Below are 25,128 nucleotides of genomic sequence, written 5' to 3'. Positions count from 1 at the left end.
GTTAGATGTGCACTACTGGTAAAAATATCACTGCTTACACAAATGTGGGTTTTATCACTCTCTATCATGAAAACAATAAGGGGTTCTGCTGTTTACCAAGGAGGAAGGATGGCAGAGCCAGATTCTACCCAGAGACCATTCCCCTTTTTGTTATGTAGAGAAGGCTTTAATCCTTTTCCTTCCAAATAGTGCAACTTTTAGAAATTTTACACTAGCAGCCTCCTCTAACTGGTACTCTCCCTATTTCCAGCCTCACATCCTTCTATTCCTTGTTTCATACAACTGCCTCATAGATCTTTGTAAAGCAAAAATACGGTGTTATCACATTCCTGGATAAAACCTTTAAGATCTGCCATGAAGGCTAAGGATGCTTCATTTTCTGGTCTCTGCTGCCTTTTCCAAGCTCACCTCCTATTATTCCTGCACATCGTGGATTCTTCACATCTTGAACTCGTCTCTTTCTTATAAACACCAGGGCTGTTTCCCATTTTTCTGTGAAGACTTTCTCTGACTGTGTCCACCACTACCCAATCATTCCCTCCTTCAGGCTATCACAACACCTGGCACATTCCTCTCTTACAGTGTACTGATCATTCCTTTATATGGAGAGATCCACAAGACCATATATTCACTACACTGCATTCAGACAGCAGAAATGTTTACTTTTTTATAACCATTTGTAAGGTACTTTGTTAAAACTAGGTATCCAAAGATGAAGAAGACATGATCTCTGACCTAATGAAACTCAATTTGTTGAACTTGCATTCTAGACATCAACTGAGGGTGAGAACATAGCAAATGTCAAAAGCACTAAAAACAGACGTAAGTAAAAATGGTACAAGGAAGACAGAATGATTAGCTCTGCCTCCATGATCAGCCAAGTCTTCACAGAGAAGATACTTAAGCTGATCTTCAAAGATAAATAAAGCTCACCATGCTAACAAAGATATTCCATGCAAAGGGAACAGTAACTGCCAAGTTGTGGAGATAATGCCAAGAAATGGTACAGTATAATCTGGCAAGAATAAAAAAAATTAGCATGACTAAGCAGAAAGTATATAATAGTAAACTGAATTTAGAATATAGAGGCAGGCCATGAAGGTATCTAATAAAATTTGGATTTTACCAGGTGTCAGGGAGTCACTGAAAGCTTTACAAGGTGGTAATGACAAGACTGTATTTTAGAAGACTCCCTCTGTTAGCCAGGTGAAAGACAGACTGAAGAAAACCTGACCAGAAACAGAGGGCTATGACTATTTTAAGAGTTTATTAAGAGATACACAGATTTTGGAATCTCCAGCAAACAGGCTGAAGCAGAAGCCAAGGGAGAGGATGAAATCACTCAGGAAGCAATGTAAAGTGAGAACAGGGGTCAGATGAGAACTCTAGGGAACACTGGCAATTAAGTGTGGGCAAAGACAGTTGTCAAGTAAGACTGAAAAGAAAGGTCAGAAGAAATCTAGGAGTGTATGGTAGCACAGAGACAGAGAGTGGTCAATAGTAAGATAAAGGCCAAAAAATACCCATTGCTTTTGAACATCAGTTACCTTGTGAGCTTATGGAGAGCACTTCCAGTGGGATCTGGGAGGTAGGGAATGGCAATGGAAAGCCTAACTTGGAGCAAGTTGAAGCCTGAGCGGGTAGTAAGGATACTAAGAGGAAAACCAGATTAATCTTTCAAGATGCTAAGATATGAAGGACAGTGACATGGAGATGTATATAGGTTGAGGAAAACACATAGGGACAGTTAAAAACCAAAAGAATAGAGAGTAACTACTTTCCAAGAAGATGAAGAGAAAAGATCAGCAGGAAAGGAGACTTTAGCTTCAAGCTAAACAGACACTTCTTCCTCGGAGACTGAAATAAAGGAGACGAAAGCAAGCTCACAGTTGTGGGGCTGTGTGCTGAGGGTGTTCCAGCCTTATTTCTCTGTGTGATTCAGCCTCAACCACAGTGCCTAGCATATGCTAGGAATGAATGAATGTGTTAACAGGGGGAGGGTTGTATTATAAGTTATCTTATTAGACGATGTAAGGCCTCTCTTTTAGGCCCTTGGAGAAAGCATACAATTTGCAGAACAGGTAAGACAAGTTTAGATTTGGCTCAACAGAAGTTGGTAGGCACCAACACTAGGTAACCCGTGGGCCACTGTCCATTGAGGATACAGTTTTAGCCTGGCACAGATGGGTATTTAAGGCACTTAGATGACTTTTTCTGTGCCAAGTCTGCCATGAAATTTTGCCCTTTGTATCTCATACCATATCAATTTTCATTCTTAATTTAGTCTCTGTGTTCCTAACCCAATTTGATTGCTGCTTGCTGTATCCACTTAGTGGTGTGACTTTTGAGCCTTGATCATGGTACCTTCACCTTCAAACTTAGCTTTGAATGTGCTTAAGAAGAAAGTTCAACACTGATGAATTATTGGAAATTTATCTCATTTTAATATAGTTTGCCTCCAAACCTAACCCTAACTCCAAAATCTGATGATTTACAAGTTGAATGTAGACTACAAACTTTTTTTTTTTTTGGCCAGATAGTTTTAAATTAGAATTAGTTGACAGCATTTAAAAACTGGGAGATTTTATGTAAAAATTCAGAGTCCTGGCTTCTCTTGAAAAATCTGCAAGATTTGGTAACATTGGCCATATGTTCCTTCATGGCAACCATCAGTTGGAGCTAAGTAGTAGCAATGTCCTCTCTCCAATCCCGCATCATCCCCTTGTTCCCCTAATCCCAACCCACCGCCTTCCAGCAATGAGTTAAGTGTCAGTTTTCATTTATCATTTTATGTCCAGTCCATTTTTATTACCAGCCTGGCACTTGTAGGCATGTAAGTTCGTAACCCTTGATAAGAAAGTAAGTAATAGGAGAGCAGGGACCTTGTTTATCTTTATACCTCTATATTCTCTGGCTCTAGCTCAAAAGCTTTTTGTTGAATGGGTAAGTTTTTATTTCAGAATATATCTACTAAACTTAAAATCAAATTGGAAGGAAAAGTGGATGAGTATATATAGAATTGTTAAAGATAAAATGAAAATGATACACTTTTGCTAATATGGGTTGGCTTTGGGCTCAAAGGACTATAAAACTTCAAATAGAGTGAACAAAGCTAATCCTTTCAAATGAAAAACAATGAGCAAATTCATTTATATATGCATATACCATATTTGCTATCACACCAACACATTAAATGTAAGGTGATTATATTTAGATATGTAATTTAGATTTAGATATGTAATTATAGAAGAAATAAACTTTAGTTTTCCTCTTTAAAAAAAATTTAAAAGTAAACAAGAAATGCATGCTCATTGTAGAAAAATTATAAAATACACAGAACTAAAAAAAAGTTACCAGTCATCCTACTACTCAGAGGTAACAATGGATAAGATGTTAGTGTATATTTTGATAAACCTCTTTTGACTGATAGATACAGATGTGTGATTCAGATTTATGTACACATACATAATTACACTTTAAAAAACAGCTTATTTCAGGCAGAAGACATGAACATTTTTCCAAAGAAGACATCCAAATGGCCAACAGACACATGAAAAAGCGCTCAACATCACTTGGCGTCAGGGAAATCCAAATCAAAACCTCAATGAGATACCACCTCACACCAGTCAGAATGGCGAAAATTAACAAGTCAGGGAACGACAGATGTTGGCAGGGATGCGGAGAAAGGGGAACCCTCCTACACTGTTGGTGGGAATGCAAGCTGGTGCAGCCACTCTGGAAAACAGTATGGAGGTTCCTCAAAAAGTTGAAAATAGAGCTACCATATGATCCAGCAATTGCACTACTGGGTATTTACCCCAAAGATACAAATGTAGGGATCCGAAGGGGTACATGCACCCCAATGTTTGTAGCAGCAGTGTCAACAATAGTCAAACTATGGAAAGAGCCAAGATGTCCATCAACAGATGAATGGATAAAGAAGATGTAGTGTATATACACAATGGAATATTATGCAGCCATCAAAAAAACCCCACAAAATCTTGCCATTTGCAACGACGTAGATGGAACTAGAGGGTATTTGCTAAGCAAAATAAGTCAATCAGAGAAAGACAAATACCATATGATCTCACTGATATGAGGAATTCTTAATCTCAGGAAACAAACTCAGGGTTACTGGAGTATTGGGGGGGTGGGAGGGATGGGGTGGCTGGGTGATAGACATTGGGGAGGGTACGTGCTATGGTGAGCGCTGTGAATTCTGTAAGGCTGATGAATCACAGACCTGTACCTCTGAAACAAATAATACATTATATGTTAAAAAAAAAAAAAGATAGCAAGAAGGGAAAAATGAAGGGGGGGAAGTTGGAGGGGGAGATGAACCATGAGAGACTATGGACTCTGAGAAACAAACTGAGGGATTTAGAGGGGAGGGGGGTAGGGGGATGGGTTAGCCGGGTGATGGGTATTAAGGAGGGCACGTATTGAATGGAGCACTGGGTGTTATATGCAAACAATGAATCATGGAACACTATATAAAAAACTAATGATGTAATGTATGGTGACTAACATAACATAATAAAATAAAATTAAAAAAAAAACCAGCTCATTTCTGATCTTGGAAAAACTGATTCAATTCAGCCAGTATTTACAGATTGCCATGTGCAAGGTACTATACCAGTCACTTAATTCCAAGATACTACATCAATCTTTTTTCAAAATCATGAAAGAATTGAATTGTTTAAAAGAGCAGATGTGAGAACAGTTGAAGAAAATTACTGTAAGAGGAAATGTGGCAGAATGGAAAGAGGACTCAAATTTGGGCTTTAGTCCTCAAGCAACTGTGTGACCTTGAATAAATTACTGAAAGTGCCAGGTTAACTCATTTATGACACTGGAGGGTCCTTATGAGAATTAAATGAGATTATGGCATAGAATGTTTGGAACATGATACCCACATACATAATAGTTGTGTTTATTATCATCATTATTATATTGATCAAATTATGTTGTTAATATACCATCTTAATAAGAGGAACTGAAGTGGAAATAGAAATAAAGTTTAAGAATTCAATGGATACAACTCAATAGCAAAGACCCCAAATAATTCTATCAAAAAATGGACAAAAAGCCTGTAAAGACATTTTTCCAAAAAAACATACAAATGGCCAAAAGGTATTTTTGTGAAAAGGTGCTCAACATCACTAATCATTAGGAAAATGCAAATCAAAACTACAATGACAGGGGCGCCTGGGTGGCTCAGTCATTAAGCGTCTGCCTTTGGCTTGGGTCATGATCCCAGGGTCCTGGGATCGAGCCCCGCATCAGGCTCCCTACTCCATGGGAAGCCTGTATCTCCCTCTCCCACTCCCCCTGCTTGTGTTCCCTTTCTTGCTGTGTCTCTCTCTGTCAAATAAATAAATAAAATCTTAAAAAAAAAAAAAACTACAATGAGAGATCACCTCACACCTGTTAGGATGGTTTTTACCAAAAAGATAAGAGATGGTAAGTGTTGGCAAGGAAGTGGCAAAAAGGGAACCCTTACATACCACTGGTAGGAATGCAAATTGGTGCAGCTACTATGGAAAACAGTATGGCGGCTACTCAAAAAATTAGAAACAACTACCATATGATCCAGCAATCACACTTCTGGGTATATATCTGAAGCAAACGAAATCATTATCTCCAAGAGATATCTACACTCCCATGTTCACTGCAGCTTATTCACAATAGCCAAGATATGGAAAAAAGCAAAGTACCCACTGACAGATGAATGGATAAAGGAGATGTATATGTGTGTGTGTGTGTGTATTTATTTATTTCAGCCATGACAGAGAATGAAATCCTATTTGTGAAAACAAGGATGAACTTAGAGAACATTATGCTAAGTGAATAAGCCAGAGAAAGACAAACACTGTATGATCTCACTTACATGTGGAATCTTAAATAAAAAAAAAATTAAGCTCCTAGAAGCAGAGAATAGAATGGTGGTTGGGGATAGGGGAAATGAGGAGATGCTGATCAAATGCTGTAAGCCTTCAGTTATAATAAGTTCTGAAGATCAAATGTACAGCATGGTGACTACAGTTGATAGTATTGTACACTTGAAATTTGTAAGAGTACGTCTTAAGCATTCTTACCACACACACACAAAAACAAAAAGTAACTATGTGAGGTGGTAGATGTCTTAATTAACCTGTGTTAGTCACTTCTTCAAATATATACAACTTTACTTGTCAATTATGTCTCAATAAAGCTGGGTAAAAAAAAGAATTAAACTAACTTAAGATTTTGAGGGAAGTGAGTTTTCTACCTCCAAATTATGTCTCACAAAACTGAGGTACTTTAAAAAAGTGGAATACAAAATCTGCTTAGATGGGATTTTTATGCCAGTACATTTATAAAACTAGGAGCTAAAGAAAGAAATAGGTAAAAATATCCGGATATCTTGAAGTTCCTTGTTTGAAGAACTTGCTTTTGCAGAGCTTTGCCCATATAATTTTAAGAAATATTTGAAATTGTTAGATGTTATCTCGGAAGAAAATCACTTTATATATACTTACAGAATGGTGTTTATTACATTGTAGTATAATTATTTTAAAATTTCTCTCTACCTCTATCTTATCCTTATCTCAAGGGTAAGGGGTTTATCTTAGGCATTTTTTGTACTTTCCATCTTCCTTTTTTCACTTCCATAGTATGTTATGTAGCTCACATTGAATAATTATTTATTGATAAAATAACTTCGTGAAGAAACCAAGACTCCTATAGCTTTAATTCCAAGAGGAATTAAAAAGGGGAACTAACACAGGCCTGTGTCTGGTTATCAAAATAGTAGCACCTTGGGGGACCTGGCTGGCTCAGTTGGTACAGTGTGCGACTCTTCATCTCAGGGTTATGGGTTTGAGCCCCACACTGAGTGAGATTGCTTATAAAAATAAAATCTTAAAAAAAAAAAGTAGCACCTGAATTACTTAAGTGGATTTTTCATAATGACTCCAGGTCCTGACTCATCAAGATTAAGAAGTGTGGGTTAAGGATACAGAAGGCAAAGTTTAATGTGAGTGTGTTTGCACACCTCAATGAATTCAGAAGCATATAGAAAATGTTTTTAAATTATTAATTTTTAATATCTCCTCAGGCCCTCTAATAGAAGATAGGAGAAAGCTCTGAAAAGAGTGGAATGATATGGCCACAACTAACAGAAAGATCTTTCAAATTCCCTCTGAAAAATAAAAAAGAGAGCAAAGAGAGTTTAACCTACCTCTCTCTTTGCAAAGGACAAAAAGGAATTCAGCAGCAATTTGCTTGACTCCAAGGTCAACATGTGTCATGAGGCGCACCAGCTTATTTCTCACAGTTGAGCCAACTTCAGGTCGATTTGTCACATCCCTCAATGGTGGTAAAACCTAATGGCAGAAATGCAAAAACCATCATCAGTCGTGGGGTACTAGAGTAAGTGAGGATGGTACCATGCAACTGGTCAGTCTTATAATGTCTATGAGCTCAGTTTTGTAAGAGTGGAAAAAGCTTTTAAAAACTAAATAGGTTTGCTTCCAAATAAAACAAAACAAAACAAAACCCTCAAATGATTTCATGCTTGTAATGAAATTTCATTTGAAGAGAAACATCTCTTCACTGTACCACCATGAAATACCCTAATTTGTTTGAGTTTTTAATCACCAAAGCATCTGGAATGCCTTTGCCTGCCTCTATCAAAATCCATTTTAAAGTCAGGGTCAAGTTTCTCCTTCCACAGGGCCTTCCTTAATCCTTATACTCCTATTGATTTTCTCCTTCTTGTAATTCCTGCAGCATTTTCAGTATTTACTTAAAAAATCTGTACTTAGGTTTTCTTGTTTTATTTTATAGTAAAAAAATTTATTATTATTTTTTTATTTTAATATAATCTATTAATTACTGAATACTTTCTAGGTGCTAGTTGCTATAATAGAGGATATACATACATTCTCTATAATCAATCTCCACAGTAACCTTGCAAAGGAGGTAGTAACATCACTATCGTCCCTATTTTATTGATTGATCCCCCAGAGGGCTTAGGACACTTCTTGGTTTGTCTGTTTTTTTGCTCACTCACTCACCTATTCATCTACCCAGACCGCTCCCTCTTCAGGGTCTCCTCCTATTTCAACTGGTTGCTTCATCTCAGCATCTTCTGACAATTCTCTTTCTCCTCTTTCTAAGTATTGGAATATTCAAGGGTTGAGCTCTTGGGCAACATTCTTCACTATTTTCACTTAATCTACTGGTGATCTTATCCAGTTTTATGGCATTATATGGTCTCTATATACTGAGAACTCCCTAAATTATATTTCTATCTTGATTCTTTACTGACTTCCAGACTTTTATAGGCCTCTCAAATTTAGCATGTCCTAAACAGAACTCTTGATGCTCCCACCAAAGCTGTTCCTTCTTAGTTTTCCATCTCACTAAATGGTAAGTCTATTTTTCCAACTGTTTAGTACAAACACCTTGGAAATAGCCTTTTCTCTTTCACACTCCATAACTAACCACAAGCAAATTATATTGTTTCTACCTCTTAAATATATCCATAATTCAGCCACTTCTCACTACCCGCTCTAATATTATTAAATCCAAGTTACCGATATGTCTCACCTGAACTGGTTATTACCACAACCTCTCAGTGTTCTCTGCTTTCATCCTGGTCCTTCTAATGATTTCTTCTCTACAAAGCAGCTAGGGATCCTCTGAAAGTCAGATCATGTCATTCCTGTTCTCAAAGTCCTCCAGTTCCTAGGGCTTCTCATCTTACAGTGAAAAACAATGTCCTTACAACTCCCTTAGGTTTCACATAATCCAGCTTCCTGCTATTTTTCTAACTTCATTTCTACTGTACTCCTGGCCTACACTGCTACAGCCACACAGACCTACCTGGAACTCCTTACGCACACCCCTCACTTTCCTGTCTCATGGTCTTTGCATTTGCTGCCTCTCTGCCCAGAAACTCTTTCTCTAGAAACTTGCATGGCTCATTCCTTACTTCAGGTCTGTGTTCAAATGTCACTTATAGGCAGACATTTCCTGACCACCCTATATGACCTCTCTTTTTTTGTGCACCACCCTCCCCCAACCATTTTAATCTTCCTCACAGCACTCCTCACCACCTGATACAGTATATATTTCTTTACTGTTGGCCTTCTTCTACAAGAGTCAGTGCCATGGGGGCAGGGATTTCTTACTGCTCTCAGTGCATGGCATATTACAGGTGTTTAATAAATATTTGTTGACTGAAGGAAGAATGGATTAATTCAAATATCTTTTTTTATGTTAAGTAATCTCTACACACAATGTGGGGCTCGAATTGACAACCCCGAGATCAAGAGTTGTATGCTTTACTGACTGAGCCAGCCAGGCACCCCTCAAATATCTTTTTAAAAGTGCCTTCTATAAGCTAGGCACTATGAGAGGAAATGAGGATAAAAACGAAGTCAAATAATTTACTGTGCCAGGCCCTTCATGTGTGTATCATTTTATTTAGTCCATTCAATTGACTTCTTTCCTCTCTCTCTTTCTATACTGAGTGCCTACCATGTATCAGGAGGTATTGGAGGTGCTGTGAACACAAATGGCAACTAAATCTCAGAAAATTGAATCATCTACCCAAAGTATTTACACAGAAGCCATATTTCAGTATTTCTGATAGGGTAGAGCACCAGGATTTCTATGCTCTATAAGCACAAGGTCATTGCTATGCAATGTAAATCCTTATTATCTGATTCAGCCAACCATACTGAGTTTTATATGGTCTCTGTATACTGAATGTATTGACGAATTAGATATCTAACAAGTGATTTCATGTAGCATGTGCCTATTGTTCCAGAGTAAAGAATCTATTAACAAAAGTTATCACCCCAAAATTTTGTTAGCTATGTTTTGGGTTTCTTAAAAACAAGTTTTTTAAAATAGAAGTTTGTTGCTTTTATTCTTATATATCACTCCCAGACAAACTGCATTTGTATGGACATTCTATTTCCTCCCAAATATTACCCTCCAACAATCTTCTTTCTTTTCTTTGACAAATCTTGTTCATTTCCTCTTTCAAATCCACAGAATCTCGTCTCTTTTGTAAGCCTTTCCAGACTAACCCAACCTGGGTCAGTAATTTCTACCATCTGTTCTTTTTCTACCCGCCTAAATACTTAAGACCAATTTCCTTTGGGTATGTATGAGTTGGATTTAATCAGGTATTAACTACAGGGCATAATAATTAATTAGCCATCATTCCATTTATACTATTACCAAAATTAATCATCTGTTACTTTACATTCTGCCTTTCTTAATCATCATAGTTTAGACTGCATCTTTCTCAGAAGGAAAGTTGACTTTTTTGTGTGTCTTGTATCTTAGTCATCTTTACCTGTCATATTTAATCTCTTTATACTGTAGTGCTTCTTTGAGGACAAAAAGTGGGTCTCATAATCTTTGTGTCCACATAATATGTGGCCCAAGGCCTTCATATAAAGTTGTTTAACAAACAGGTTTTTTTTTACTATCTTGGTCAGAGATAGCAAAATCTAAACAGTTCAGTTGAACCTGGATGTCCTATGAAAAAAAGCTAAAATATAGAAAACTTAAAATATTTTTCATTTATTATTCTTTACCAAGTACTCCTAGTCACAGTAGAATGTCTTAAAATAATCAAATTGGAAATGACCTTAATTCATTAACTATTTTATTTGATTTAAATGATTATTCATGCTTTCATGGTACTACTCTCTTCTTCCAATGGACTGTAAATTCCTCAAAGAAAGAGTCTCTACTTTCTAATCTCTCCTTAGCATCAGTATCTACTAATGTGCTTCACATGTAATAAGGTGCTTACTAAATCTTGACCATAAACATAAAGGGAGAAAATGAAGCTGGTTCATTTAACAAGGGAAATTCTACATGGCAAAAAAAGAGCAGTGGGGTGAATGGTGGTACCATGTACGGGGAAATGTGGAAAGAAGGAAAGAAACAGGGTGAAGGGATGGGAAATCAAGAGCTTGGTTTGGGATATGTTAAACTTAAGACCTCTACTATACATCCAAGGGGAGGAGATGAGTAGGCAGCTTGTTATGTCAGTCTGGAGCTGAGGGGACAGGTCAGGGCTAGAGATATAAATTTGGGAGTCATCAGCATATAGATGATTTTCAAAACCATGACTGCTGAATGAGATCACCAGGGGAGTGGGAGTGGAGACAAAGACAATATTGTCTCGGGGCGCTCAGACATTGCAAAGAGGTTCCCTATTGTGTCCTAGAAACCAAGTGAAGAAAGTATTTCAAGAAGGACGGAATACTCAGTTACATCAAAATGCATTGGGGGAATGCATTTAAAAAAAAAAAGATTTGAGAACTATCGGATTTGGCAATACTGGGTTGGTGACTTTTGAGGAACACCTTTGCAGTGGGGTGGAAGCATGAAAGCCTAATTTTGGTGGGTTCAGGAGAAAAAGATGAGTAAAAAGAATAGAGAGGGTGAGTATGGAAAACTCTTCTGGGGAACACTGCACTAAGAAGAGCAGAGTGATAGGGAGGCAGCTTGAGAAGTGAAATTGAGGGAAGGTTTTTTGTTTTGTTTTGTTTTTAAGATGGAAGATGTGTTTGGGTGAAGACAGAAATGACCCAGTACATTTAAAAAAAAAAAAAAAAAGATTAATGTAAGAAGAGAGGAAATAAATGCAGGAGCAAAGTTCCTGAGAAGGTGAGAAGGAAAGGAATCCAGGGCACAAGTGCAGAGGCTGGCCTCAGAAGAAAGCGGGGACAATTCACCCATTATGATAGAAGGGGAGACAAAGGATATATGATATGGGCAGATGGACAGAAGACCAGCGGTGGAAAGAATTCTTACCATGAACTCTGCTACCCATCCTACTCCAAACCTTGACCATCAGCTCTCTTTTCAACTGGCCTCCTTGCATCTACTCACGTTCTCCTAGTCTATCCTACATATAGTAGCCAGAGTACTTTAAAATATAAATGACATCCCCTTCATTTAACTCCCCTTCTCAAAATGGTCCAGTGCTTTCCCATCTCACTTAGAAGAGAATCACAAGTCCTATACAACCTTAGGCCATCTGGTTCTTGCTTACTTTTTTTACTCCTTGACAACTTGGTCTAGCCTCCTTGCTTTCCATAAGCATGCCAAAGCATCCTCTCATCTCAGGGACTTTGACCTTGTTCTCTTTACATTCCTCTTCCAGATTTTCTGAGATCCTTTTCTTACTTATCCAAATTTCTGCTCAAATGTCACTTTCTCAGAGAGGCCCTCCCCATTCCCCTAAGTCTCCCCTTCTCCTGTTGTCTTTCTTTAGAACATATCATTACATGACATTATAACATAAATGTATTCATTTCCTTTTTGTTCCCCCACTGTAAGGTAAACTCCACAAGGCAAAGACTTCATCTGTCTTTCAGTGCTTAGAAGATAACACAAAGTAGATCTCAACTATTTGTTGAATAAGTGAATGAATGACTCAGAAAAAATACTTTTTTCTGGATTAGGAAGATTTCAAAGATTAAAACTAACTTTTCTGAGTTTCTGATTATATGAAAGAAAACCATTATGAAAGAATGCAACTCATTAATTCTATTTTTAAAAACCACATATAAGAAGATTAACTATGAGGAGTAATTTGCATTAATCAGTTACCTGATCTTTGAGAAATTTTCTGATGTTTCGATGGGCTCGGGAACATTCTGTTAATAAGCTGAGAACTGGAGTGAGACCTTCTCTATAGCTGCTTCCCTATAAAGAAAACCAGACATACTGTATTAGTTTCTAACAGTATTACTTTCCTCTGTATAACTGAGCATGTTAATACTCCTTTTTTGAGGGAGAGACATTTTATGTTACCAAAGCTTTACGAATTATTTAAGAAATTATTTTTCTAACAATGTTTCCATTCCATCAGTTATCTTCATGTTTATTAATGTCCGTTTTTAACCTCCTTGGATTTTCCTACATTTTGTGAGGTCCTCACTGGCTCAGCCAATGCGCTTAAATGAGGCAAAGGTTTTGATGACCCACCCACACTACCTTGCTGCCTTTTAATATAGTTAACCTGACAAAGCAAGTGACAGACAAGAGAAAATAAAGAGCTCACAACAAATGAAAAGTTGACGATTTTTTTTTAAAGATAGCTTTTAGGCATTATGTAAAGTATTTATCATCAAGTTTTTGGGGGGGGATAATTTTTACTTCTATGTCTTACAAAATACTTACATGGAAAAGTAATTTTTCCTTTGCTTTCAGGCCCTAGTCACAATTTTGGTCTTGCAACAACAAAATTTTTGGCTTTAAACAAATAAATTCACTTGGTTTTTGCAATTAATCATATACTGTAATAAAATGATTTCCAAGGTACAATCACACAAAATGTCAGCTATTAAAAAAAAAGTTTAAATTTAAAAATCATGTCCTGTGATGTCTGCATATATGGCACATTTACATTCTTTAGAAACATTTTCCCAAGGCCTCCATTTTATCAGCCTTACCTTGTCTATTCTCTTCTCCATAAAATTGAGTAAAACATGAATGGCTTCCATATTCATACCATTGTATACCATGGTATTGTTTTTCAAAACAGTTTCTTTCTCAGCTGTTTTATCACTGGGTAGTTCATCTAGTGTCGTTGCCTCTTGGGCCGTTTCTTCATGGGTTAATGGACAAATGAGAACATCCAAACAAGAGACCGGAACATTGCTTAAAAGGTTGACTGCATTGCTGAAAAGCAATTTAAAAATACAATATTTTGATTTCATTCAATAGTCCTTTAAAATGCAAACATAATAAGAAGTTCAGAAATGACTTCTAGGAGTCAATTAAAATTTTTCTTTTTCAAAACAAGCCTTTAATATTACTTGGCATTTACTGACTAAGAGACAGAAAATAAAGAGAACTGTTTTAAATACACATATGACAAATTAGAAAGAACAGATGTTAAATGGACACACACAATCACATGATGTCATGTCACTTTCTGAAATGCTAAAATAGGAATTAGTGTGCTTTGCACCAGCTCTTTAATTTTATTATGACACAATGCTAGTCTTATACTTTTTCCTTGGGGTTTTAAATCCTTTTGTGGAGCTACTGGTGTTTTATTATTCCTTAGATTACAACATAAAGCATCTGAGAAGCTGTATATAAGCAGCTTATCACAGAGGCAACAACATTAAAACCCAAATATTATAGGATTAAGTTTTGTTCTTTCTACGTATAAAAAATACAATTTTTAGATCATCCCATTTTTAAAAAGACATTAGCAGAAAATGGGTAATGGTGCTTTTCCTCCTTTTCTCATCACCAGGTCTCTTTAAAAGAGGCCAACATAGCCATTTCAAATCTTTATCCCCTAGGCCTTTCTGCTACCTTATTAATGAACACATGCACCTGGGATGCACACCAGTAGGGGGAACCCAAACCTTGTGTTTTTGGTATTCCCTAAAAATCTTGTTCTGTTGCTCAGTGTGTAAGAGATTAAAGTGACACTAATAATTTAAAAATTAGACATGTTCTCAATTAACAGATTTTCCTTCAGGCATTATTTCACATTCTTTCATCTAAAAGGAGGTGGTGTTCTCTGCTAACTGGATCTTCTAAGCCTGTGCCTCAGAACTTCCTGATAAACAACAATGGAAAGACAGGCATTACATTTCCTAGTGACAGAGAAGCAGATCTAAAAATAACCACATCCTGACTAAAAATAAACTCTTGCAAATGCAATCAAAAAGTCTAACCACTTGGAAACCAAACTCAGGGCTTAATCTATCTGATTGTGTCTTAATTTAGACCATAGTAGTTCCTTTTAATTTAGATTATAGTGACACCCTCAAAAATAAAAGTAAACAACAACAAAACAAATAAAATACACATTCATTTTTTTTCTTTCAATCTGAAGTATAGCTCTCATTTCTCCAAGAATGAGTATTTCCTTCCTTTCTTTTTATATTATGGAAAAAAATATTCATAAGAGATCAAAGTTTAAAAATTAGACAATGAAGAACAATGAGTAGTAACGTAAAGGGTATCAAAAAAAGCTGAGCCACGAACAAAAATAACAAATCCTATGAATGAATGATTCCTGGTAAAATACAAGTTATTTGGTGGTCCCCATGAAAAATCTTGCTGCTGCTGTGATTACTACCTGCTACTGTTAAACAATGGCCCTAATTTTGGTTATTTGTAAAAAATCACAATTGGTTGAAATACAATGCTTTTCCCACAAACTTTCTTTTAAAAATTTTTGCAGACATCTGTAGTTCTTTATCTAGCCTTAAAAATGTTTCGCTTCTGACTTAAGCATTTGGAAACTGTTGTTAAATATCACAGATTCACTGGGGATGAAAACAAACAAAAGAACTCTACCATAGAATTACTTTCTAAAACTGTATAAACCATTTTGAAATGTTAGGATTTTTTTTTCAACACACAGGGCAATAGGCACTGGAGTCCACTGATAGTATGATTCTCTAAATCTACCATAGAGACCACACTGAAAAGTTTAAGACAATGTATTTCATTACAAAGGAATGTTTCCCTTTAAATTCATTTAAAATAAGCAGTTTCCAGGAATCCGGTAAATTTAAGAAACCAAATGTAGAGTTTGATTCAACAAATATTTGGAGGTTTTAGGCTTTTCAAGGGAAGTTCCCATTTTCTCGTTTCTTATTAAACAACTGGGTTTCCAAACAACTACAAAATTAATTTTCTGGCTCACTGTGTTTGAGCTATTCTTTTTAAGTAAGGAAGGCCCGCTTTTTGAGCTCTGTCACTTCTCTGACAGTTTTATTTGTGGTAGAAGAGTGTATGAAATTCTCCAGCTACCAGGAAGTCAGTGACTATGCACAGATCCGCACAATGGTGTTTGCATTCCTACTCCAGGGGGTAGAAATACTGTGTATATTACTCTCCCCTTTTCAGCTTCCTAGAGATCATTAATCACTGGGACATGACATCCTCCCACTCCTGCTCCCAGCCCCCTCCTGATATGCAGATTCAAAAGCAATGCCTATTTAGAACTCCTTAATGCCCTGATTAAAGCCTTGTTAGTTGTGGGAGAGGGGAGGCAATCTAAAATCCAGTCCTGTATCAGTCCTGGACTAAACATAATCTAATACCAAATGACAATGAGGAGCATGATAATGGTACATGTAGACCTACAGCCATTAATAAATCTTCCTGGTTCAAATATATCTTCTTTATATTTGGGGCTCACATATCTTTTCTTTATGGCTAGAGAATTTATTTAAATGAACCTTAAGATCTCCAAAAGACTTTCTCCAAAAGATGTAAATTCCTAATTTTAGCTCAGTTCAGTAATTATTTATTACTTGTGTCAGGCATTGTTTTATGAAGAAAAGAGACAAATCCCTGCCTTTATGGAGCTTATTTTCCAGCATGGAGAGGACAGTCAATGAAAAGTAAACAAAACAAGTAAGATGACTGAATAGCATGATAGAAGGTGATAAGTGGCCTGGTGGAGAAACCCAGGAAGATAAGATAGAACAGGTGGGTTATAATTTTGAATAGGGTAGTCCTCACTAAAATGGTGCCATTTAAGCAAAGACTGAAATGAAGTGAGGGAATGAGCCATGTGGACTATGTGGGAAAAGAACATTTCAGAAAGAAAAGCAAGAGCAAAGGCTCCAAGGTAGAAAAAGTGGCATAACTAAAGAACTGTAAAGAAGTTGGTGTTGCTGAACCACCATATACAGGAAAAGGAGTAGGATAGGAGAGCAGATAGGTATAGGGGGCCAGATTGGTATTGGAGGCTGTTATAATTTAATTTTATTCTCAGTGAAGTGGGAGCCACTGTAGGGTCTTGCATGGTGATATACTCTTATTTACCGTAAAAGGGTCACTCTGACTACTGCATTGAGAACAGATGGTAGGACATCAAAGGTGAGAAGAATCAGGATGTCACTATAATAATTCAGGTGATTGAACATGATGATAACAGTGAAGTGGTTACATCTGGATATATTTTGAAAGACATTTCTTGACAGGCTAGTTGTGAAGCGTGAGAATCCAAGTTCTAGCCTTACTTAGCAAGTGGAAAGCTGGAGTTGCCATAAACTGAAATGCGAAACACTGCCAGAGAAGCAGCTTTTTAGGGGAAGATTAAGAGTTTAATTTTGGGGGGCGCCTGGGTGGCTCAGTTGGTTAGGCGACTGCCTTCGGCTCAGGTCATGATCCTGGAGTCCCTGGATCGAGTCCCGCATTGGGCTCCCTGCTCGGCAGGGAGTCTGCTTCTCCCTCTGACCCTCCCCCCTCTCATGTGCTCGCTCTCTCTCATTCTCTCTCTCTCTCAAATAAATAAATAAATAAATAAATTTAAAAAAAAAGAGTTTAATTTTGGATATGTTAAGTTGGGGATATCTATTAGACTTCCAAGGGAAGATGTTAATAGGAAGTTAGCTGCAAGAGTCTGAAGTTCAGGGAGGGAGATCTGGATTAGAGATAGAAACTGAGGAGTTATTAGCATGTGGATGGTGTCTGAAGATAAAAGGTTGGATTAGATCAGTGAGGGAATGAGTGTGGACTGAAAAACTAAGAGGGCTGAACCTGGGGCACTCTGTTGTTTAGAGGCTGAGGAATTGAGGAAGAAATTACAACTAGTGAGGTGGGAGGAAAACCAAGATAGTATGGTATCTTGGAAAGAAGTATATATGCAAAAATGGAGTGATCACGTTGTCAAATGATGTGGACAGATCAAGTAAGATGACAAGTGAGAAATGTCCACTGGGTTTAGCAACATGGAAGTCACTAGTGACCTCAATAATAGCCATTCTGGTGGAGCAGTGGATCCAAAGCCCAAGTAGATCAAATTCAAGAGAGAACAGTAGAAGAACCAGATAGTCAAGAGAAGACTGGAGCAGCAGCAGGTGAGAAGTGTCTAGAAAACTTTGGATAAGATATGGATGGAAAGACCCCTGAATGCTGCTCTCAGCAAAGCATAGCTTTTTAACCCACAGCAACCTGGTCATTGTTCTCTAAACGTGCCATAGACACAAACTCTTTTTTGTATTTGGCCATGTGTTCTCCTGCCTAACATGTTCTCATTCTTTAAGACTAGCCTAAACCTCACTTCATTTCACAACAAATATTTACTATGCCTTGTGCTAGGTGCTAAGTATACAGTGTAAAGCAAAGGACAAGGCCTCTAAAGGAGGGGCCTCAGTAGGCAATGAGAGCAGAAAAGTACATGTATGTCTGTGTGGAGTGGGGTAAGGGTATTATAAAGGGGACTGCCATGATAAGATGTAGGTTATAGCCAGATGGGTTACTGATGACCTTAAACCAGAGTTATTCTGGCAAAAAAGGTGCAGAAGCCAGGGAAACACAGATTTCCCCGATAAGGCTGCAGATTATTAATAAATGCAAAACGACAATACAAGCTTGCTCTTAAACATAAAGACAGAGGGGAGCCATAGAGGATTCTAAGCAGAGATCTGCTTTTTGAGAAACAACTCTGCATGCAGGGGAAAGGATGGACCAAACTGTTGGGTTAGGTAAAACTGTCCCACAGGACTGAGCCGCCTGAGTTCAGAAGTGGAGAAAGAAGGTGGCCTGCGGGTTCTGGGGTTGGGTGCTTCAAGACTGGCAGGACATGACAATGAGGGCGTACAGATTAGGTTGAAATGATGAACCAATGCTTTAGAATAGGGAGGGAAGAAAGTAAACCCATAGGGGGCTCATAGGTAGGAGAAACAGCAATCACCAGGAGACCAGAGGTCTGGATGAGGATGGAGAACAAGTATAGTATGAGTAAGGAAGACTTTCCTCCTCATGTTACACCATAGGGAGCTAGTCCTTTAAATTCTATTAGCAATTATTATTTGGACAATTAATTCACTGGGAAACTACTCAAAAACTATCTTGTGATAGCTCTTCGATTATGGCCTTGAATTATTTTTTAACTTTTCATAATATTTATGTCTTGTCTCCTCATTTAGACTTTATGTTCCTCCAGAGTATGCACTGTGGAGCCCTTCAAGCACCTAGCATGGTGCTCAGTGATAGTTCAAAAATTATCTCTTCACCTAGATAACTGTTATTCACAGTAAGAATCAGGTTAAAGAGCTAGGAGCTTTATTTGACAAAATACAACATCCTTTCCTGATTAAAACTCTTCAGAGTATAGGGATAGAGGGAACATTCCTCAAGTTCATAAAATTCATCCATGAAAAACCCACAGCGAATATCATCCTCAATGGGGAAAAGCTGAGAGCCTTTCCCTTAAGATCAGGAACACGTCAAGGATGCCCACTCTCGCCACTATTGTTCAACATAGTACTAGAAGTCCTAGCAACAGCAATCAGACAACAAAAAGAAATAAAAGGTATTCAAATTGGCAAAGAAGAAGTCAAACTCTCTCTTTTCACAGACGACACGATACTTTATGTGGAAAACCCAAAAGACTCCACCCCCAAATTACTAGAACTCATACAGCAATTCAGTTATGTGGCAGGATACAAAATCAATGCACAGAAATCAGTTGCTTTCTTATACACTAACAACGCAACTGTAGAAAGAGAAATTAGAGAAACGATTCCATTTACAATAGCACCAAAAACCATGAGATACCTCGGAATAAACCTAACCAAAGAGGTAAAGGATCTATACTGTAGGAACTACAAAACACTCATGAAAGAAATTGAAGAAGACACAAAAAGATGGAAAAATATTCCATGCTCATGGATCGGAAGAATAAACATTGTTAAAATGTCTATGTTACCCAGAGCAATCTATATCTTCAATGCCATCCCAATCAAAATTCCAATGACATTTTTCAAAGTGCTGGAACAAACAATCCTAAAATTTGTATGGAATCAGAAAAGACCCCGAATCGCCAAGGAAATGTTGAAAAAGAAAAACAAAGCTGGGGGCATCATGTTGCCCGATTTCAAGCTATATTACAAAGCTGTGATCACCAAGACAGCATGGTACTGGCACAAAAACAGACATATAGACCAATGGAACAGAATAGAGAACCCAGATATGGACCCTCAACTCTATGGTCAAACAATCTTTGACAAAGCAGGAAAAAACATGCAATGGAAGAAAGACAGTCTCTTCAATAAATGGTGCTGGGAAAATTGGACAGCCACATGCAGAAGAATGAAACTCGACCATTCTCTAACACCATTCACAAAGATAAACTCAAAGTGGATGAAAGACCTCAATGTGAGACAGGAATCCATCAAAATCCTAAAGGAGAACATAGGCAGGAACCTCTTTGACATCAGCCACAGCAACTTCTTTCAAGATACATCTCCAAAAGCTAGTGAAACAAAAGCAAAAATGAACTTTTGGGACTTCATCAAGATAAAAAGCTTCTGCACAGCAAAGAAAACAGTCAACAAAACAAAGAGGCAACCCACAGAATGGGAGAAGATCTTTGCAAATGAGACTACAGATAAAGGGCTGGTATCCAAGATCTACAAAGAACTTCTCAAACTCAACACCCAAAAAACAAATAATCAAGTCAAAAAGTGGGCAGAAGATATGAAAAGACACTTCTCTGAAAAAGACATACAAATGGCTAACAGACACATGAAAAAATGTTCATCATCATTAGCCATCAGGGAAATTCAAATCAAAACCACATTAAGATACCACCTTGCATCAGTTAGAATGGCAAAAATGGACAGGGAAAGAAACAACAAATGTTGGAGAGGTTGTGGAGAAAGGGGAACCCTCTTACACTGTTGGTGGGAATGCAAGTTGGTACAGCCACTTTGGAAAACAGTGTGGAGGTTCCTCAAAAATTTAAAAATAGAGCTACCCTATGACCCAGCAATTGCACTCCTGGGTATTTACCCCAAAGACACAGATGTAGTGAAAAGAAGGGCCATATGCACCCCAATGTTCATAGCAGCAATGTCCGTAATAGCCAAACTGTGGAAAGAGCCGAGATGCCCTTCAACAGATGAATGGATAAAGAAGATGTGGTCCATATATACAATGGAATATTACTCAGCCATCAGAAAGGATGAATACCCAACTTCTACATCAACATGGATGGGACTGGAGGAGATTATGCTAAGTGAAATAAGTCAAGCGGAGAAAGTCAATTATCATATGGTTTCACTTATTTGTGGAACATAAGGAATAGCATGGAGGACACTAAGAGAAGGAAGGGAAAAATGAGGTGGGGGGGGAATTGGAGGGAGAGATGAACCATGAGAGACTATGGACTCTGAGAAACAAACAGGGTTTTAGAGGGGAGGGGGGAGGGGGGATTGGTTAGCCCGGTGATGAGTATTAAGGAGGGCACGTACTGTATGGAGCACTGGGTGTTATATGAAAACAATGGATCGTGGATCACCACATCAAAAACTAATGATGTATTGTATGGTGACTAACATAACATAATAAAGTTAAAAAAAAAAAAAAAAGAGCTAGGAGCTTTAATGATAACAAAAAAATAAAATAAGACCCCCCTTCTCCGATCTCTCCAAAGTAAACTCTCTTGTTTTCTATATACCTACATAAGCTTGTCTGTGTCCTACACAACCCTCATCAACATAACTGCACTTATTTACTTACATGTCTGTTTTACCCCCTAGCTGGTGAGCCCTGGAGAACACAGATTATACTGTATTCATCTTTGTTGTTCTTGAGCTCCACATAGTGCCTAACATAGAGTAAGTGCTCAGTTAATAAGTAGAAGCCAAAATGAAATCATCCAATTTTCAAACTTCTACAAAAAAATTTTTTTTTATTGAAGTATAGTTCACATACAATGTTATATTAATTTCAGGTGTACAACATAGTGATTCGACAATTCTATACATTACTCAAACTCAATGTTCACCACCTTAAGTGTAGTTACCACCTGTCACTAAACAACATTATTACAATATTATTGACTTTATTCCCTATGCTGTACTTTTCATCCCTGTGATTTATTTATTTTATAACTGCAAGTTTGTACCTCTTAATCCCCTTCACCTATTTTACCCATTCCCCCAATCTCCTCTCCCCTCAATTTTCAAACATTAATTAAAAGTTGGCCATGTGTAAGACATTGTACCTAGCTAATGCTGTGGTGGTAATCATTTTGCAATATGTAAATCTATCAAATCAATGCCATTGTACACCTTAAACTGAAACAGTGTTATACGTCCACCGTATCTCAATAAAGCTGGAAAAAAAGACATTGCCTAGGATTGTAATGAGGTATCATTAGGTACTAAATTGTCTCCTTCAGTAGACAAGATAAAATAAATTAGTTTAAGCAAAGAAACAACAAAAAAGGCAGGGAGGTAAGTACTTTTTAAAGACACATGGGCTCTTTGAGTGCAGAAAAAAAAAAAGAAAGCGTTCTGTAGATGCCAATATGCTCAGTGAAAGAAAGTAGATTGAGAGCCTAAAATAAATTAAATCAGATCTGGTCCTTCCCTCTCCTCTCCTTACCTCTCTAGCGTTTAGGCCATTTCCATTTCCCCCCTTCTCTCTAAAATAAAACAAAACCACAACCACATCTACATTCAACTGTTTTTGGCTGTTTATGCATAAACTTACTGATTATGGACAAGAGGGCTGAAAATACTTTCAGGAAGATAGCAGAGATGAACAGAATTAGGACGTCCTTTAATGTATCAAAAAAGATGGCTCAAACCAACAATTTACTTGTTACTTTAATTATAAACAAAAGGAAATGAAATAAGTAGATTTTAAAAACTATCTAAGATGCGGATTAGAGGAAATAAAGGTTAAGGTCAGCCGTCTATGCGAGCTAACTCATTTTATCTCTATGTCGTGTCCTCTTGATTGCTCTGGGGGTGGGGAAAAAAAGGACACTGTTTTACAGAGACAGCACATCAGAAAAAGCTGCTGCCAAGCCATGTTTCTACTCACTCACAGGAGCCTAGTCGACTCCTGCCATGCATGTGTCATAGAACATATGTGGCTTGAGAAAAACTTAGATGAATGGAAAATAGATTTCTCTACATGATCACAGGATATACTTAGAAATAAGTTCCTAACAAAATATCAAAATCAAACACAACTTTTAAAAAGAGATCTGGAACTCCGTATTGGATCTAAAAGCCAGTGTGCTTATTGTAATAATAGTAACAGAAGTGGCGGTGGCAGCAGTGTGATGGCAGAGGCGACAGCAGCTCACGCACTTGGTGAGTGCTTCCTCAGTGCCAGGGACAGAGTGCTTTGTTAATTTCTCATTTACTCACTGCTACAACTCTTTGAGTTTAATGACAAGGCATAATCATACACTATCTAGGTTTGCCTATTTCATTACATTTTTCCTTAAAGTGTCAAAAAGAAAAAAACAAACTCAGAAAATAACTTTTAAAAAAATGGAACAAAATGTTACTTTGAAAATATTCTGATTTTTTTAACTTTGCCTTAAACACACATGATTTTCAGGGCCACTATAAATATGCAGAATTTAGTGGGTATTACAATCCTAGTAAGTTTCCTAATATAGCCCTCTGAGGTTAATGCAGTTTTCTCTGTATTTAAATGGCTTAGCCTAGAGTCACTACTCAAACGGTACTAATCACTTTAATTCTGATTAAAGGGACATGCAGGGCCATTCCAGATAAACTGTCAAGTCAGCAGCAACCTCAATCTCCTAGGAAAGCCTTTGAGATATACTTCTATGTCCTGTTTGTGGCTCTAGGGATATCCCTTCTTATTTACAGTGTAGCGAATAGATATTTTATCAGAGCAATTTTTAAGATAAAAGCAAATTTAAAGAAAAATATCTTTAAAATTTATTTAAGAATATTTTAAAGCAAATATTATCAGAAGGAAAACAAAGAAATCTGATTACTTTTTAAAAAATCTGTTTTTTAAAACCTCTCTTCTTATTCTTTTTTGATAAATACTGGGTGCTGTGTTAAAATATTAAATTTATCAGAGAAATCCTTAGCAACGTTTTTTGTAACTAGTGTTAACAATTCCCAAAACACTTTCTCCTCACATTCTTGTATGAATGCGATTTAACTTATGATATCTGATTTCCAAAAAAAAAGCTGTCAATTTACTGCTGGGCTTATTATAAATCCATTTTTTTAAAAAGCTTTGGCATCTGTATTTGTAAAAAAAATTATAGTGAGTCAAAATGTTTAAGTCTTTTTAGAGGCTATGATTTATTACACTTAATCTGATTATTTTTTAAAGGCTCAGTCTCAAGAAAATTAAAGGAAATTTTGATCTATAGATGAAGAAAAAAATCACACTTTTTAATTGTGAAGAAAATAATCTTTTTAATGTTTGCAGGGCAGAGTACATAAAGATAACCTATCAACAAACTCTGTGTAATATCAAATAATAAATTGCTGATCATAACTAAAATAATAAGGATTTGATTGAAAAATAACAAGGTTATATTTCATTTTTACACTCTGGTTGTGTTTCTATGAAGTTTTATTTAAGCCATATTTTGAAAACCAGAATATTGTAAATGCTCAAAAGGTGCCTTCTACTATTAAGAAGAATCCAATTTTATTTGTAAAGCAGAGTTAATGCCAAAGTTAATTGTTTGCAGATTTGAATTATTTGAATTGTTTAAAATGCCATTTGTATTTGGGGTGCCTGGGTGGCTCACTCAGTTAAGCATCCCCTATTGGCTCATGGGTCATGATCCCAGGACCCTGGGATTGAGCCCAGTGAGTTAGGCTCCCTGCTCAGTGGGGAGTCTGCTTCTCCCTCTCCCACTGCCCCTCCACCTGCTCATGCTCGCTGTCTCTCTCAAATAAATAAATAAAATCTTTAAAAGAAAATACCACTTGTATTTTAAAAGAGTAAAGCACCATAAGCAGTCTTATGTTAAAGTCAGAAGTGTTGTAATTGCAAGCCTGATCTAGAATAGACAGAGAACTAGAAAAATGCATGAACTCAGTTCTCACAGAATGACACATTTTAGCAGTAGTCCATCAAGAGTTCCAAAAGGCAAGTCACAACACTTGAACTATTTTTTAAATATTAATACTTGAGACTGTGAACCAATTTTTATAATAAGTTTTAAAAATTTAATTAATACATATTGCTTACAGTATACTTTTGGTAAATACTCTTACAGTGAAATCAGTGAGACTATTAGTTTGAGCGTAGTAATGAAAAGCAGGGTTCAAATCCAAGCCCTGTCACTTACTAGGCTGTGTGATCTCA

The 25,128-nt window shown here is 37.0% G+C and overlaps 1 protein-coding gene across 7 annotated transcripts in view; it reads right to left on the bottom strand.

The window, feature by feature from the left end:
* The window catches only part of RIC8B (RIC8 guanine nucleotide exchange factor B), a 98,364-nt gene that overhangs the window by 26,201 nt on the left and 47,035 nt on the right, over positions 1 to 25,128 (bottom strand). For all 7 annotated transcript variants that reach the window (XR_004914431.2, XM_036083148.2, XM_078076517.1 and 4 more), the window contains 3 exons: positions 13,479 to 13,707; positions 12,634 to 12,729; positions 7,223 to 7,367 (listed from right to left, as the gene is read on the bottom strand). Coding sequence is in view for 6 of the 7 variants with exons in the window: in XM_036083148.2 (XP_035939041.1) it covers positions 7,223 to 7,367; positions 12,634 to 12,729; positions 13,479 to 13,707 (470 nt within the window). In the remaining variant the exon portion in view is untranslated. The remainder of the gene's footprint in view (positions 1 to 7,222; positions 7,368 to 12,633; positions 12,730 to 13,478; positions 13,708 to 25,128) is intronic.

Source organism: Halichoerus grypus, chromosome 6 (genome assembly GCF_964656455.1).
Source record: "Halichoerus grypus chromosome 6, mHalGry1.hap1.1, whole genome shotgun sequence".
NCBI classification, from domain to species: Eukaryota; Metazoa; Chordata; class Mammalia; order Carnivora; family Phocidae; genus Halichoerus; species Halichoerus grypus.
This window is presented reverse-complemented; position numbering and strand designations above follow the sequence as displayed.